Source organism: Lithobates pipiens, unplaced genomic scaffold (assembly GCF_037356315.1).
Source record: "Lithobates pipiens isolate NorthernLeopardFrog02 unplaced genomic scaffold, aLitPip1_a1.2 Scaffold_19, whole genome shotgun sequence".
NCBI classification, from domain to species: domain Eukaryota; kingdom Metazoa; phylum Chordata; class Amphibia; order Anura; family Ranidae; genus Lithobates; species Lithobates pipiens.
The window spans coordinates 530,771,008-530,789,793 of NW_027507764.1; the positions used below are offsets into that span (position 1 = coordinate 530,771,008).

The 18,786-nt window shown below is 42.0% G+C and overlaps 1 protein-coding gene across 7 annotated transcripts in view; it reads right to left on the bottom strand.

Annotated features, from left to right (window-relative positions):
• Positions 1 to 2,003: 2,003 nt before the first annotated feature.
• The window catches only part of SLC43A1 (solute carrier family 43 member 1), a 740,549-nt gene continuing 723,766 nt past the window's right edge, over positions 2,004 to 18,786 (bottom strand). For 4 of the 7 annotated variants that reach the window (XM_077493198.1, XM_077493195.1, XM_077493197.1 and 1 more), the window contains one exon: positions 2,004 to 5,700. In XM_077493198.1, the coding sequence (XP_077349324.1) occupies positions 5,564 to 5,700 (137 nt within the window). In that variant the 3' untranslated portion in view covers positions 2,004 to 5,563. Of the gene's footprint in view, positions 5,701 to 8,710; positions 8,762 to 18,786 lie in introns of those variants that run through there. The other 3 variants (XM_077493201.1, XM_077493200.1, XM_077493199.1) reach the window with 3 other exon arrangements.

Sequence of the window (18,786 nt, forward strand, 5' to 3'; positions counted from 1 at the left end):
TTTCCAGACAACCAGAGTACCATCCTCAGTACCCCAAAAGATCCTGCTAGTAAAGTACGTAGCAAAATTGAAACAAAAGGGAGCGATCCTGGAGGTCCCAGCATGCCAGAAGGGAAGAGGGTTCTACTCTCTTTTGTTTCTGGTAAAAAAGAAGACAGGGGATTTGCGACCTGTATTAGACCTCAAAATGCTCAACAAATATATCAAAGTGGAGGATTTCAAAACGGAAAGCCTTCAATCCATACTTCTGGCAATAAATCTGGGCGATTGGATGCTTTCAATAGATTTATCGGATGCTTATCTGCATATACCAATTCATCCGGCCTTTCAAAAGGTTCTCTGGTTCGCCATAAACCAACATCATTTCCAATTCCGGTGCCTCCATTTGGCATCTCTTCGGCACCCAGGACATTTACGAAAGTATTGTTACAGTTGGTGGCAGTACCATAAAGGTTCAAGTATCAGCTCTGTCAGCTAAAACAGATACTAAGTGGGCATTCCACCCATTGGTAATCCAATTTTTGAGAGCCTATCTAAAGATGAAACCCCCCAAGAGGCCAGTCTTTCCATCATGGGATCTTTCAGTTGTTCTCTATGCTCTCTCTTCTCCTCCGTTTGTTCCATTTGAAACAATCTCTCTATGGGACTTGACTTTAAAACTGTCTTTTCTCATTGGGATTACATCAGCTAGGAGAGTGTCGGACATCCAAGCATTAATGGTTTTGGAGCCCCACTTAGTTCTCTTTCCTGACAAAGTAGTCCTAAGACCTTTAGAACACTTCATACCCAAAGTGGCAACTTCCTTCCATTACAACCAAGACATCATCCTTCATGGACGATCAGGGTAATCCTTGTCCACTAGATGTCAAAACAACCATCATGAACTACTTAACTGCTACCACCTCTTTTAGGAAAACAGACTCTCTTTTGATCATTCCCCATGGAACCAGGCATGGGCAAGCAGCCTCCTCACACACTATTGCATCCTGGTTAGTCAGAACCATTAAGAAAGCTTACTCCATCCAGCATATGACGATTCCTGAAGACATCGGTGGGCTCATTCAACTAGGGCAGTATCTACCTCCTGGGCAGCGTATTGCAGGATCTCACCAGAGACAATATGCAGGGCAGGAACATGGTCTTCCAGGAATACCTTTATTTCCCACTACAAGGTGGATTCTGCTCATTTATCCATGGCAGACTTCGGCAGATCTGTCATTAGAGCCAATTCTTCAGCATTATAAGGAATAAATATTATTTTACTTGCACCCACACAGTTGCCCTCCCTGTTTATTTTGCGATGATATTTACAGAGAACGCAGCGGGGGGTCTCCCCTTCAAATTTATAGTTAATCCAATCCTGTCAGGTTGTGGGGGTGGAGTCACAACCCAGTGTGTGCTGCCATGAAGATGCGTCAGGAAAGGAAAATTACGGAAAGGTGAGTATAACATTTTCAATTTTTTATGCCTCTGTGGATACACTGCAGATTTTAGGTTCTGAGAAACCGGGGTTTTCAATTTATTTTTGTCTTTTGGTTGAACTTGATTGACGTGTATATTTTTTTAAACCTGGCTAACTTTATGTAACAAATAAACAATAAGCTTGGAGAATCATCAGTTACCAAAGATAAGTCTCTACTCAAGACAGTTCATAAATAGTTATTCATGTAGTTTACTGGGTTCTCTTAAAATGTATCCAAAACTAAAAAAAAAAAAAGTAATAAATTGCAGTTCACCAATCCTTAGACAAGATTCATTTTTTAATGTTTTTTTGTCTCCTTTATTTTCACCTATTTATCCTGCCAGTAACATGGTAGGGTGCTAATGTGAGCTCATTGTACTGTGTCTATGGTGGTGCAGTTTTGTCACCAAAAGAACAAGACTACAAAATCACTGTCTCATATTCTTAATATAGGGGTAGAGTATTTTGTAGACTACTGACTTGTTGGGAACCGTGGTAACTGATAGAGATATAGATTACATAAAGCAATAGGCTTGCACGATTTCCTGGTAGGATCAACAGATATATTTTTGCACTTATTGAGCAGATATAACAAAATACTTTCAACAGTACATTAAAAAGACCTAGCAAATCAAAGAAGTTAATTGTTAGGATTAAAATACATTTAAACCTGTTATGTGTTATATTTAATGGATATTAAGAAACCCTGAGCATTCAAAAAAATAAACTTTGAACACATCTTATATACAATGACTGCTACATAACTTGTTCATTTTATGCACATATTTGGTGTGTCCAGCTTCTCTGTGCAGCCAAATTCCCCGTCATTTTGTTTAAATTAATATTTATACAAAAAAACTAATAATTTAAAAAAACAAGTTGTTTTACATGAATGACTGATACGGACACGGCTAGCAGTAAACAGTTGTTCAAATGGGCTTGTTCTCTAATGTTGAAGTTTTGCAGCTTGTCCAAATAATTTCAATTCTGTTGAGTAGAAGAAACATACCTCTGCAATTATAGCCACAGGTAACTCAATCACATTAATCAAATCATATGGAATGTGTCTAGCAGATGTTGACTGTGTTAAGATAAAGATGGGAGGAGCAAATTAACATTAGAACTGAAAAAGCAGTATGGATAAGCTGTGAAATGTCTTCAACATAGAGAATAAATACAGTTGAATGATTAACTACTACTGGGTCTTTGACCAAGCAATATTATTTAACTGTAGCAGAAAAATTGAAGGTAAAGGTTTCGAAATTGGATGGATGACCCTGTAAGCACCACCCTGCTCTACAAAAGTCGATTTAAAAATTCACTTGAGCTTTGTGGAAAATTAGCAGCCGAACAGTGAGTACATCCTATCAGGTTCAGTTACTGTATTGGTATTAAGGCAGCCACAGGTGCTTTGGCTAGTGAATACAATAGCCAGCACTGGAAATTCCTCAATCCACGGATAGGGGAATTGACAGATTTTCTCTCATGCAGCTAGCAGAGAGAAAAAGAGCCATGCATAGCTAGCTTAAAGGGTTTTGCATAGAGTAGACCTGATCCTCCTCTTCTAGGGTCCCTCCGTGGCGCTCCTGGCTTCTCCTCTTCTCGAGTGCCCCCACGGAGAAATGCTGTTCAGAATCGTGTTCAGGTAAGTAAAAGGGTGGGGGGGGTCTGGGGGGATGCTGCACTACAGAAGGTTTTTCACCTTAATGCATAGAATGCATTAAGGTGAAAAACCTTGAGGGTTTACAACCCCTTTAACTCTCCAGCTCTGCTGTCTGCTATAGGTGCCTAGATCACAAGAATGGTTTAATCAAATTAATAATAAAGATATAGACGAAAAAAGTGGAATTTAGATCTGAGCTGAATGACTTCCTCTGAGGTACCATCCATTTGAATCAACCTTTAGCAGAACCGACCATAATTAAACAGACTTTGAGCGTATCACTGAAGAAAATATTATACCAACATTTAATATACATATACAAAACACTGCAAAAACATATCAAAAACATATTTCTTGATAGATTGTTTTTCAAATTTCATAAAAACACAGGCCACATGTATAAATAAAATCAGAAAATGATGTGCAAGTACAGATCCAGATGACATATTTACGTCAACACCCCATTCAAAGCACTTTGCGTTATTCAGCCGCTTCTTCAGGTTAATATTGATTATACATTCATTCAGTTGATCTGTTTGAAATATATACATACAATAAGATGAAAATATAAAAAAAAAATGCCTTGTACATCACAAAGATATATACATAACTTGTATCATAGTGTGAACATAGTGTATACTAAACAAGTAGATAACACTTGTTACAAGGCTCCTTTATGGCAACTCAACCATGCAGCTCATTTTTGTTCAAGTATTGTTGTATTGTGCTCATTGAGACAACCACACCTTCTAAGAAGTAGATAACACTTGTAACAAGGTTTCTTTCTGGCAACTCAACCATGCAGCTCATTTTTGTTCAAGTATTGTTGTATTGTGCACATTGAGACAACCACACCTTCTTTTTCCAGAGCAGCCCGCATTTCTCCCGAGGTTACCTGTGGGTTTTTCTTAGTATCCTGAACAATTCCACTGGCAGGTGTGGCTGCAATCTTTCTTGGTCTACCTGGCCTTGGTTTGATATCAAGAGATTCCAGAGTTTTCCACTTCATTATAAGCGATTGAACAGTCCTTACTGGAAAATAAGGCTTTGGATATCTTTTTATATCTTTTTCCATCTTTATAGAGTTCCATTACCTTGTTAGGCAAGTCCTTTGACAGGTCTTTTCTGCTCCCCATGGCTCAGTATCCAGCCTGCTCAGTGCATTCAAGTGAGAGCTAAAAACTCAGATGATTTATACACAGACACTAATTGCAATTAAAAAAAAAACCAAAGATGTGGGAAATAAACCTTTAATTGCCATTTTAACCTGTGTGTGTCACCTTGTATGTCTGCACCAAAGCCAAACATTTCAGGGTATGTAAACTTTTGATCAAGGCCGTTTGGGTGATTTCTGTTACCATTATGATTTAAAAAGGAGCCAAACAACTATGTGATAATAAATGGCTTCATATGATCAGTCACATTTTCAATATTAATGGCAAAATTGCATGATCTTTGCCAGTGTATTCAAACTTTTGAGCACAACTGTAATTTTTGAATATTTTCAACGTATTGCATGCATTCATCGCAGACAAATCAACTGATGAAATTAATATGTATATCAACTACCCAATCTTGAAGAAGCATTTAAATACTACGATAAATGTCAAATGGAGAGAAAAACTGAATATTCCATCTGTATCTGTAATTAAATTGGACGCATCATTATCTCATGTTATTTATACACGTGACCTATGTTTTATAAAATGTGAAAAAAAGTATATGATTAAGGATTAATACAATATATTGATATTCATATTTTTTATATGTTTTTGTATTCATATGTAATTGTTGTTTGATTTAACATCTTCCTCATTGTTGCACTCAAAATCAGTTTAAAATATTCTGCTGATTGTTTAATAGATCTACAAAGAAAAGAGAGTTTACATGTATGTCTTCAACTGTGTTGTTTGCATAGAGTTCAGCTTTAATTACACTAGCTGTGGCAATACTTGACCTTACATAAATTAATAATAATAAAAAAAAAATGCAATTTACAAGTCTTGTAGAGTGGCAAAGCAATGCCAAAATTTGTAAGACTACCATAAAGCTGTACTGATAAACGATGTACACTGCTTTTACTGATGTCCTTTGAAATGCTAGTTACCTGTACTGCTTTGTGAGCAAGTGATCTGGCATTCTAAGTTTTAAAGCCATTGGATTACTTTTTTAATTTGTTCAAAAAAGAAACCTATTTGTTTAAATGGTTGATCATCTTAGAAACATCAGTGACTTTAAATATAATTCCTAGGGTTTACCATATGTCCATTCCTCCAGAAAAAAACAGTAGCATACAACCCTGGTTTCTATTTATGATATATACATAAAACATAAATGCTGATTCCTTTATATTATCTTGTAACATCCCTCTTTGGCATATGCATAATCCACTGTATGTTTAAGCTGTGGCCTCTCCTCCTTTCACCCCATTGGGATAGTTAGACTCTTGCAGTTGCACAGCAGCTGGATCTTTTTCTTTTGCTGAATGAACCTGGAGTAAACTGCATCTGTAAAAGATTAAATATCCTGGAAGGATGAACCCAGCAAAGGAAAAGATCAATAAGCCAAGGTTTACCTGAGGGAGAAAAGTGGAAGAGAAAAATGAATGGTCATTAAAATGCCTGATTCACAATGTTTGTTTCTCATAAAGACAAAAAAATTGGAGAGTAGCTGCAAACAAGATAGTAGAACTCTTTATAGTATATAATGCCAAAAATGCTAGTATGGGTAACATATCTGAGGGGATAACCATCAAGATTGTATTGCAGCCTGATGTTATGGCTTGTGGAGAATGTGTCTGTCTCCGGGTAAGTGTATGATTGCACTCGATGCTAAGGGAGACCACGTCTTTGTTCCATTAGGGGACATTGGGGTGATATAAATGGTATAGGTGTGAAAATAACTTGTTTGTTGCAGAGCTGCCTGAGCTAATTTATGTAGACCCAGGTAGTAGATAAGAGACTGTGATCCAATGGATAGAAGATGTTTCTACTATTTATTGAATTAGAACATCAATAAGGAATTTAATGAAAACGCTTCTTCAGATTAGGGTATAAACACAGACAGACAGCTAGAGCGAAGAGCATTCTGCAGCATAAAGAGGTATGTAAACTCAAACTTAAAGCCTCTGGATTATAGTCTCTTTTACCTACTACCTCACCACCTAAATTTACATACACAAACCTTTGCAACAAACAAGTTGTTTTGCACACCTATGGCATTTAGCATGTTATGGTTTTAGTATATTTAAATCAAGCACAAAGTTATGTTAAGCTGTACTTAAACACACTATAGTGAGAAAACTGGAGGAAGAAACCATCTCTACAACCATAGTGAACCTTTTCTCAGGCTATGGACATTTTAGTATTTACATATTTTTATTGAAGAGAAAAAACACCTAGGTATCCTAGTATTTTGTATCCACCTTGATCTAGAATAATCTAGGGGGCACAAGTTAAAATTAATAATAATAATAAATAAAAAAACGAATAACAAGAGTGGTACTGCTGAAGCATTCCCATTAATAAAATGTACCATAAAATAGGCACTGGAGTAACATAGAAGGAGAAGATGAGGGCACAGTTTGGACTGGAGGAGTGAGGGTGGTCACTGCTGGAGCTCCACTTAAACCACAGCCTTTAAAGTCCTAACAGAGAACCCCGACTGCCAAATTACACCTCTCCTCATGCCACGATGGCAGAGGACTTTTAAACCACAGTGGGGATCAATCGTTTCTTAATTTACTGAGCAGCAAGCAGCTCGGGGGAGAAATACAAGATGGCACTGGAGTGGGACGTGCACAGAGGTCTGCAGCCATCCGCACACACTGCTTCTCCTATCCTGTCACTCGGCTGGAGAGTGACACTCCCCCCCCCCCCCACCTGTCCCCTTTCTTCAGATTCTCCTGACCAGGTCTCAGATGTTACAGATATCCTGATGGACAGAGACCCGAAGCAACACATTTGGTCTCTCCCTACCAAGGAGGACTAGGAGCGTTTTGCCTGCAGGGTAGAAAAGGCATTTAACCAGTTGCCATCTGACCTATGGGAGAATGATATCATTGTGTACAATTGTGTTGCTAGCTGTGATTGGTCACAGTGATCACATAGTACAGACTGGGCCAATCACAACAATACAAACTGAATGAATCAACATCATTCAGTAAAATGCTTGTATTCAGCAATGAAATTAATTGCTATAAGCAAACATCATGTGTAAAAAAAAAAATACAGATCACCCCCCCCCAGAGTGGTACCATGGGGTCATTTCACCAACATTTACCGCATTGAATAACATGGTCAAGTGACTAATTTACATAAACTATTATGCAAACATATTAAGTCCAATTCATAAAAAAATTAAAAATAATTAACAATTATATGGTTAAAATAAAAAGTGCCAGTAAATATTGTTTAAAAGCTCTTAAGTCTAATTCACAAATGGACCAGAGAGTAAAAAGCATGCAATATTTACCATCAGGGTTCTGCTGGTGGTATCACATGCAGTATTTGATAAAAAAAAATCAGCTCCTTAGCAAATAGCTGAATGCTAAGGAGTCGGCCGGGAAGCCAGCCACCGTGTCCTTAACATCGGGTGACTCATCAGCTGTCAGTGGGTTCAGACAATTAAAAATGATGAAAAAAAAAAACATTGTGGGGTCCCCCCAATGCATACCAGGCCCTTTGGGTCTCCTACGGATTTTAAGGGGAACCCTACACCAAAATGAAAAAGAAAAAAAAAACGGTATGGGGTCCTTCCAAAATCCAGCCCCCCACCCCAAAGATCCTTGTCTCCAGGTTGATGGGGACAAGGACCTCATGCACCTTGTCCCCATGTTCCCACAACTCTGGCCGGTGGTTGTGGGGGTCTGCAGGCAGGGGACTTATCGGAATCTGGAAGCCCCCGTTAGGGGGGCCCAAAATCCTTCCCCCCTATTGAATGAGTATGGGGTACCCATACTCAGTTACCAAAAAGTAATAAAAACAGAGACAGTTTTTGACAATTCCTTTATTAAAAAATAAAGTGTCCCCTTATGTAAATCTATAGTCAATCACGCTGCCCGCCTGCTGCACCACCAATCCCAAAAAGAAAAAAACGCCTACTGCAGACTCCACCGTTTGAAAGTTCTTATATAGGTAAGGTTCCATTACTATTACATTTTCATGAACAGGCTCTGAGTATATCCCCCGCACTGTATGCTAACTGTAATCCGATTCCTAAGAAAGCCTTGTTGGTTCATGTCTGAGTACTTCCAAAAGAGGGAAAGGAAATGTTACCACAAACTATCACCCCATCTTCCTATTGAACCTGGACATAAAAATCTTCTCAAAAATGTTGGTAAACAAAGTGAAACACCTCCTTTTGGCAGTGATCCATCCGTGAGGCCAGAGATAACTCCATTAGGGCGCTACAACTGATCTTACACCCTATCGCCTGCTTTCCACAGATGCCGAAAGGGCATTTGATAGGGTGGACTGAACCTTTCTTACCTTGATGTTTGAGAGACTGGGACTAGGCTCCAAAATGCTTAGATGCTTAGATGCTTAACAGGACCCTCTCCCAATAGTTCCTCATTCGCAATGGGACATGGCAGGGGTGCCTCATGTCCCCATTACTGCATTAACTAATGGCCGATTCTGTAACGTAAAAGTGAACTCAAATATTAAGAAGCTCTTGGTTGATATGTTCGAACACAAGTTTTCTGTCTATGCACACGACATTCTGTTCCATGTCTCTGACCCTCTTATCTCTCTGCTCAAAATATTGATGGAGTTAAAGGACTTTGGCCGAGTATTCAACTTCAAAATTAACTATGCAAAATCCCAAATCCTCCCAATCATAGATATGTGAAACGTTTCATTTTGGATAGATTTGTTATGTTACTAATTTAATTTTGTTGATTTTTTTCAGAATTAGTTTTGTTTAGTTTCATTTTGTTTATTAATGTTCTAACAAATTCCAAATTTTCAGAACAATTCAAATTTGGATCCTTGAAAAATGATCCTCCGATTCAAATTCTGTGTGAAGAACAGCTTGTTGTTAAGACGCAGGCCAGGAAGCCGACCGCTGCATCCTTAACAACTAATTACTCATCAGCTGTCAGCGGGCTTCCCCAGTGTAAACAGAATTGCTGGTAAATAAAAATTCTGAAAAAAAATGGCATGGAACCCCCCCAAAATGCATACCAGACCCTTATCCGAGCATGCAGCCCGTCAGGCCAAGAAAGGTGGGGAGAGGGGAGGGGGGGTGTTTTGGGGCAGAGGGAACTCTGCTCCCCCAAAGCACCTTGTTCACATGTTGGAGACAAGGGACTCTTTCCCACAACCCTGTCCCGGTGGTTATGGGGGTGAGGGGTTTTAACTTACCAGATTCTTCCCCATGTGAATGAGTAGGGGTACATAGTACCCCTACTCATTCACATGGGGGAGCATCTGGTAAGTTACCAAGAAAAAAAAAATCACACCAGTTTTTGACAAGTCGCTTATTAAAAAAAAAACATAAAAACGCAGACAAGAGAGCAAGTAAAAGATTGACAAGGTGATATAGGGTTCCCATGACTTTACACCATATTTTTCCGCAGGTACTTGACACATTCTGGCAGTGCAACAGGGGGGTCATGGTACAATGTTACACATTTTCTGGGATTGTGAAACTTCATTTTCAAGATCATTTTGCTTAATGTCCTCTCTCCTCATGCTTTGGGCTTCTGCCCTTGTCTCTTTATGCTGTGCGTGTTCCTTTTCTCCATTTCTTGTCCTTTCCTTTCCATACCCCTCCCTTTTCTGTTTTCCTTCTGCAGTTTTTTTGCTGGCCACTGGGGGTTCTCTCTTGACCCCAGTATTTTTTCAATATATGTCCCACAATTTTGCATCACTAAGTTGGGGCTATCCTTTATATATTGGGAATTAGGGACTCACCGATACCGATACTGGTATCGTTGCTGATACTAGCCATTTTCGCGAGTATCAGTACTCACAAAAATGCTCCAATACCGAAAACCGGTACCGGAAGTGACATCCGCTGGGGGCGGATGCCTCCTCCCTTTCCGCAGCAGGGTTCAGAGCAGTACACATCCTGCCGGGGGGGGGGGGGTGGAAAAATCCCCAGCCACTTATGCAGACAGAGGAGAAGCTCCCATCACGCTCAGCGCTGACTATGCATGGTGGTCAAGCAATACAGACATGCAGCAGCACAATGGAAACAGTCCAACAGCTGGCCACACTGACATTCCTGCTCCCAGCTGTCTTCTTTCATTATACAGGTCTGCCGCAATCCTCTCCTGCCTCTGTAAACAAGAGGGTGGGTGATGTCATGACGTCTCCCTTCCTGCACAGAGAGAGAGCTGGCTACTAGGCTGGATGGCTGGCTGGCTAGAGCTAGCTGCTATCCAATGACAGAGAGTCGGCGGGTCACCAATGGCAGAGGGCTGCACAGCATCAGCACGTGTGTTTCTATAGTGTCAGGCAGCTGTGGAATTGTCCCTGCAAGCAGAACTGAGTAATGAGGGGAGCAGCTGGAGTAAGTCCTGCAAACAGGTTAGTGTAGTATGTACAGTACAGTGTCAGCAGGGTACAGATCGGTCTTATACACTATCACTGTACATTATAAACAGACCAGTCTGTCCACTGACACTACTATACAACACCATACTATTGGTTATGCACACACCAGTCTGTATACAATGTACAGAACAGTGTCAGTGTATAAGACTGGTCTGTACCTAATGCCCTGTACTGTGCCCTCCTAACCCCCTGTGCTGTGCCGATCATGTGTTGCCTCCTCCTTCCCACACCAGCTGTCACCTCTGCCCCCATGTTTCCCAATGACCCTCCCATTCCCATCTTCTTCCCCCAGTGATCGTAGCCTTTTCCATCCCAGCTCTACCACCCCACAATCCCTATTTCACCCCTCAAGTACCCTGCCCTCACTTATTCTTCTACTACCCCCTCCCACCTTGCCCTCACCCCAGCCTCATCCAACTCCCTAACAACCCCAAACCACCCCCTTCCCACACAATAGGGTTCGGTAATTGGTATCAGCGAGTACCTGCAAAAAAGTATCAGTACTCGTACTCAGTGTTAAAAAAGTGGTATTGGTGCATCTCTATTGGGAATACTGGAGATGTTTTCCACTGCGCTTTCTCCGATATGTTCCTTCTTGCTACAACTTAGAACTCGTTTTGCGTATTCTTCATTTTGTTGAGCTGCCCATGTAGCTCTGATGTTGTATATGATACCAGCATATCTATGTAATTGTATTTTGCAATGCTCTTGTTTTGGTATGTATTATGCAACTTATGGTTAAATAAAAGAATTGCAAAAAAAACAGACTTGAACGAAAAAAATAAACTGTCGCCAGCCGAACATGACTGCTGCTGCCCAGGGACACAGTCGAATAACAGGTAAACATAGGGACGGGGGTTATCCTGTGATGTAACTGGAGGATTCCCATGTCTACCTCTCATTCGGCAAGTGTCATTATGGGGCAGGATGTCACCAGGTAACCCCGCAACATGTTTATCTGTCATTGAATGTCACAGGTCAGCTGCAGAGCTGATCTGTGTCTTACCTTTATTGCTGTAGGTCGGCTGGCACTTGTTGTTCCACTAGCTTGTGTTCAGCTCTGGCTGCACTCTGCAGCTATGGGTGTCACCGACTTCTTCTATTGCTTCATATATCATTCCTTCCTGCTACTTCCTGTCCAGCTCCCCATGTGCTTCTCTATTTAAATTCCTCTCAGACCAGTTTCTGGTTGCTTGAGCAATGCTAGTCTCTGAGCTCCCTTTATGTAACCTGTTTGAACCTGACCTCTCGTAAACTGATCTTGTGTACCTACTCGGCTAGTCCTCTTGGGTATGTTGTCTGCCTTGACCTTGGCTCACTATCCGGCTCTCCTTTGCTTCATGCATTCATCCATCCTTCTCTGATAGTGTCTTCTGGTACCCCCCTACCGAGCAGGGTGAACCCGGGGGTCACGACCTGGGGTCAGCACGCAGCTAAGCCCAAACCCTCGTGAGGGGGCCCTGGCAGAATACCAGCTGGCCCGTAGACTCCACGCCCTGGGGACCCCGTGTCACCTGCTCGCCTGTGGGCTCACTGTAGTAGTACCGTGACAGCTTACTCAACCCATGAGCTCTTCAGAGAGTTAGCCACTGACCGAGGATCAAATGCAAGATCCACTTCTGAGACATAACTCTCAGCAAGAAATTCAAGAGCAAATGGTTCTACAGGATCTTGCCTCCCGTCTGGATCGTCTGCAACTCACTGCGACTTCAGCTCCTCCCATTCCTGCATCTGCTTCAGCTGCTCCCTGCTACACCCAGTAATTTCTGCTTGCATGTGCTGCTGCCACCTTGTTTTTCTGGTGAACCCTAAGGCTTGTCGGGGCTTCATCAATCAGTGTTCTATCCACTTTGAACGTTCCAGCCACCATTTTCCAACTGATCGCACCAAAGTCACATATATCAACTCTATCCTTTCCAGTGATGCTCTAGCTTGGGCCTCCCCACTCTGAGAATCACACAATTCTATCACCTCCGACCTCCAGTCCTTTTTGGATGCATTTCTGGAAAAGTTTTGATAAGCCTAGCAGAGGAATGTGCCCGGCACATGGGATTGGGCTTATGCCGTTATTGTGGCGATAAAGAACATCTTTTGAACTCCTGTCCAGTCCGTCCACGAAACTCCTGGGTCTAGTCTAGGTCACTTGGAGGGAGGTCATCTAGACTGATCCTTTAATTTTGTCCGCTTCCCTCATTTCACCCTTCCCGTGCATACGTGGACTCTGGAGCTGCTGGGAATTTAATTGAACAATCTTTGGCTTCTGAGTAGGGCAATTCCTTTGTTGCCTTGGCTATATCCCTCACCGTGACCGCAGTAGATGGTGCCTTCTTGCCAATGAGCCCCATCCAGTTTAAAACCCTTCCTATTGTGTTACGCATTGGGGTTTTGCATGAGGAGGAAAGCTCTTTCCTAATTCTGCCTAAGTCCTCCAGTCCCATCATCCTGGGTCTTCCATGTTGCAGAAAAACTCCCCGTATCTTGACTGGAATTCTGGACAAGTATTGGCTTGGGGTCCTCAGTGTCAGCAACAATGTATTTCCAAGGTACTACCACCTCCTTCCTTTCCTCTGGCTGAGACCTCCACAACTCCCATGTTGCCTTCCCAATATTAGTCCTTCCAAGATGTTTTCTGCAAAAAGTCTGCTGATCGCCTCTCTCCTCACAGAGACTATGACTGCTTCATTGATCTCTTACCAGGGACCTCTCCTCCCCGAGGCCGAGTCTACCCTATATCTATCCCAGAGACACAAGCCATGTCTGAATACATTCAGGAAAACCTGAAAAAGGGTTTCATCAGGAAATCCAACTCACCTGCCGGAGCCGGGTTTTTCTTTGTAGGGAAAAATGATGGTTCACTCTGTTCATGCATCTACTACAGGGGTCTTAACACCATCATTGTGAAGAACCAATACCCTCTTCCTTTAATTTTGGAATGCTTTGACAGACTGCAAGGTTCTCATATTTTTACCAAATTGGATCTTAGAGGGGCCTACAATTTAATAAGAATCCGGGAAGGAGACAAGTGGGAGACCGCCTTTAACACCAGGGACAGAGATTATGAATATCTTGTGATGCCCTTTGGCATATGCAATGCTCCAGCTGTCTTCCAAAATTTGGTTAATGAGATCTTCCGCAACCTTCTGTATGTCTGTGTTATTGTATATCTGGATGATATTCTTATTTTCTCACCAGACTTACTTACTTACTTACCCATCATCTCCATGTGAAAGCTGTGCTTCAGCATCTACGGGACAATTGTCTATTGGAGAAACAATTTTGAGGCAAAATTGGAGAAATGTCTATTTGAATAAACACAAGTTCCATTTCTGGGCTACATAATCTTGTCACATGGCCTCCTCATGGACCCAGCCAAACTTTGGGCCATCTCTGAGTGGGACCCAGCCCTCTGGTCTTAAAGCCACCCAACACTTTTTTGGCTTCACCAATTATCGCCAATTCTTTCGTAACTACCCCACCTTGGTAGTCTAGTGCTATAATTGTTGTTCGTGCTCTAACGCATGCGGCGATACCTCACATGTGTGGTTTGAACAGTGTTTACATATGTGGGCGGGACTTGCATGTGCGTTCGCTTCTGAACGCGAGCTTACGGAAACAGGGGCGTTTAAAAAAAATTGTAACTTTTTTTACTTTTACACTTTCCTTTACATTTTTTTAAATCACTTTTCTTCCCATTACAAGGAATGTAAACATCCCTTGTAATAGGAATCATTCCTGACAGGTCCTCTTTATGGAAAGATGCGGGGTCAATAAGACCCCACATCTCTCCTCCAGGCTGGAAAGCATGAGATCGGGAAGAAAAATCCACGATCTCATGCTTACCAGCCACGATCGTGGCTTAGTTTACATCCGTGGCCTGGACGTGATGTCATAACATCGCGCCTGGGTGTCCGACAGTCATAGAGATGACTGGTGACCATCTGGTCACCAGAAATCTCTACAGCCATCATCTGGCGGCGGCCGATTCTTTCTCTGGGTCCCCGATGGCACGGGAGAGCACGGAGAACCACCGAATGGCGGCGGGAGGGGGTGTCCCCTCCCGTCGCCTGTAAGAATGTTCAGGCGGCGGAACTGCCGCTATGATCATTCTTATAATGCACAAAATCGCTGGCTAAAAACAAGGATATCTGAATGATGCCTGTAGCTGCAGGCATCATTCAGATATTCCCACTGAAAGTCCAGGATGTCATATGACGTCCCTGGGCGGGAAGTGATTTAATAAAGCCAGAATAGAGTTAGATCTCTTTCTGACAGAGTCCACAGAAAAAGCCTTATGCTGATCCTGGCACAAGCTATACATGAAAGGTAATAAACCAGACACCTTTCTTGCTCTGACCCTCCGGAGAACTTGCCAAGGATTTATACTCCAGCAATCCCCTGAAAATATTAGCCCTATTCCGCAAAAACATCTCTCAGATCTATATTCTGCGAAAACTACTTTTGGTCAAACCCGGGCCACAGCCATATTCTCCGACCTAAACCTCCTGACCCTAACAGGTCTGCAGCAAGCTTCCCTAGACTGCCCCATCTCCGACATAAAAGTCAGTTACAAAGTTAGTAAGGTTGAATAAAGACACCAGTCCATCCTGAGTGAGTGTCTACAATTGTCCCTATCTCTGTACATTGCACACTCACATCAGTCCCTACACTCAAGGAGCCCGCAATCCAAGGTCCCCATACTTATACTAGTGCAAATTTTGGATAGAAGTCAATTAACCTACATGCATGTCTTTGGAGTGTGGGAGGAAACCCACGCAAGCACAGGGAGAACATGCAAACTCCAGGCAGGTAGTGTCGTGGTTGGGATTCAAACCAGTGACCCTTTTTACTGCTAGGTGAGATTGCTAACCACTACACCCCCTTTCTGTCAGTGACGCAATTAAAAGCCTGAAATCCAACAAACATCCAGGCTTCAATGTTTTTATGGCTGCTTAATATAAACGTCTTATAAAGATTGTATAAAGATCTTCTTACTCTATTGGTCAAGGCCTTTAACTTGATCCTAAATGGCCATTCCTTTAGATCTGACTCCCTAGCGACCATTATCTCTATGCTACCAAAACCCCACTGAGATGACTCATCCTGGGCTACCGCCCCATCTCACTACTCAATATAGACATCCAGATTATGGCCAAAATAATTTCCTCTCTCCTAAATTTCATCATTGGGTCACTTAATGACAAAGACTAAATAAGATTTATCCAAAAAATCTTAAAGTGTTTGGGTGCTAGGTATCTCTGTAATGGACTGTGGTCCCATATCAGTGGCCAAATTATTATGGCTTTGCCTGAGTGACCACAGATCTCATCAGAACCCTGTAACATGGCACTATATAGCTCTCCCCAATATGACAGCTTTGCTTATGAAAAATCCTTTAGATATAACCCGCCTACAATTTAAACTTCTCCTGCATGTTACTACTGCTGCAAAACAAACCATCGCTAAGGCATGGAAAACTGCACTTAATATCACAGAAACCAAAAATAGAATCACCAGAGCTACAATTCATGCCAAAGTTAAAGTGGTTTTATTAGACAGAGGCAAAAAATTTGAACACTTTTGGAAGCCCTGAGTAGACCACTTTCTCCCTGATAATTTTGATGAATTGTTTCCCACTCTGATCGTGAGCCCAATGAACCACTCTGCTGATGATCCATGTACCTCCTCCTTCTCACCCCAGGATAGGTTCTTGCCCCTGTCACCCTACCCTCCCTTCCTTTTATTTCTCTAGTCTTCATTCTCCTCTTCCTCGTTCCTCTTCATCTGGTTCAACCTTTCCTCCTCTACTTCTTGCCTCTCCCCTCCACTCTTTTTTTTTTCTCCTCTCCTCCCCTTTACATTGGACTGATTAGCCCTTCGTACCAGAGGAAATCAATGAGTTAGAGCAGGCCCTCTATGTGTTGTGATTTTACTGAACGTTAGTCACACCCATACAATTATGTGTTTTTTTTTTATTTGTGTGCGTAACATTTTTTTATCTCTTTCAAGTTATAAATGTTTAACATTTACACTTCTGTAACCTTTTAGGTCTCGATTTTGAGGCCTGAATTCCAATACATCTGATCCATATTGTGCATCTTATTTTACCCCATCTCTCCTTGAGGTTACTTTGAAAAATGTTATTTTCTATATGGTTTATTTCTTACCTACTAATGAAAGTATTTGAACAAGAAAGAGTAAAGGAAGTAGGATCATTTTTGGGATGGACTCTGAACATCCTGTTGGGTATTTCCGCCAAGAAGCTGCTTCCCAATTACATGAACACAAGGCCAATGGATCTAGCTATAGAAACCCCAAGGACCAGACAACACCAGTCTTGGAGTACACCAAATGAACTGCTTTATTTTTAGAAACACACTGAATTTATACAGCAAACTATCAGATAAGGGCTATTCCCATTATCTCAGACAAAGGTCACCTTACACAGTAGAGCTAGTCCTATTATCATAAAAATGACTTCCTTAGACAGCCCGGCTCCCCAGACTAACTTGCATAAGAAGCCACAAGCAATTAGTGATCAGCTCTGGATAACTTAAGACCACATTATAACACAGGGTTCTCCAGGCCATGGTTCTTCTGCAGCCCAAAGTTCATGACAATACTCTCCCCTGTTCCATAGTCTGGTAGACCCAGCTAGATCCAATATGGGTCAACTGGGGATGTCCAGGGGCTATAGTACAATCAAAGTTCACTTTGCCGTGAAAGTCCATCTGCGTTGCCATTTTGTCGGCCCACCCTGTACTAAGTTGTAGGGCTGCAGGACAAGACTCCATCTCAATAAGAGTCCATTGTCCCTGGACACTCAATTTAACAAAACCAAAGGGTTGTGGTCCATGAGCAGCGTGAAGGGTCATCCATAGAGATAGGGCTGAAGTTTTTTTAAGGTCCACACCAGTGCCAAACATTCTTTTTCTATGGCTGCATACCCCACCTCCCAGGGTAGTAGCCGGCAACTGATGTAGGCAACAGGGTGTTCACTGCCGTTGGCTCCCAATTGGCTTAGCACTGCTCCCAAACCAAAGGTAGAAGCATCTGTATGTACACAAAAATGTTTGGGTCAGGAATAACCTGGGGCAGAAACCAAAGCATTTTTCAGGCATGTCATGTCTGCAATTATCTGGGTGATCACCTCTTGGGGGGTGCTGTATAATTAAAGCCACCACTGGATCTCTCGCTGGAGCTGGGCCATCCTGGACCTCTCCATAGTTGGCCCTCTGCTTCGGTCGTGGACTGGTCACTCTCCATCAACTTGGCAATTAGAGTTGCCCTTGATTTGTTGCTGGTGTTCTGTCCCCTTGATTCCAGCAGATCCTTGAGTATGCTTTGCTTAAAGCTGGAGTAGCAAAGATCCATCCGACTAGGTCCTGTTGGTGGTTTGGATGTTCCAGCACAAGAAAGCATCCCACCACTGCCAACCAAATGTGACGGACTTCGGACACCGTGTTGGGTATTTACGCTAAGAAGCTGCTTCCCAGGTCCTGGAACATGATACCAATGGATCTGGCTATAGAAACCCCAAGGACCAGACAACTCCAGTCTTGGAGTACACCAGAAAATGAATTGCTTTATTTTTACAAACACACTGAATTTATACAGCAAACCATCACATAAGGGCTACTCCCATTATCTCAGACAAAGGTCACCTTATACAGTAGAGCTAGTTCTATTATCATAACAATGACCTCCTTAGACAGTTCGGCTCCCCGGACTAACTTGCATAAGAAGCCACAAGTAATTTGTGACCAGCTCTGGATAACTTAGCAACACATTATAACACAGTTCTCCAGGCCATGGTTCTCCTGCAGCCCAAAGTCTACCAAAGACACTTTTAAAATGTTATTTACTTAAGCTGCGGTGCATCTGAAACTGATATGGATCTACAAACAACACTGCATCACACAAAGTTTAAGGCAAGTTCCATCTGATCAGCACACTCAACAAACTGCTGGTTAGCATCAGTAATTAATAGTGCGCTAAACCTATAATACTAATTCACAGTATTTATTTTTATTCATATTAGCGCTTGGGTTCCCCATTATTCATTTGTGCTAGACTAAAGCCAGCCATAAATGGTTTAAAAC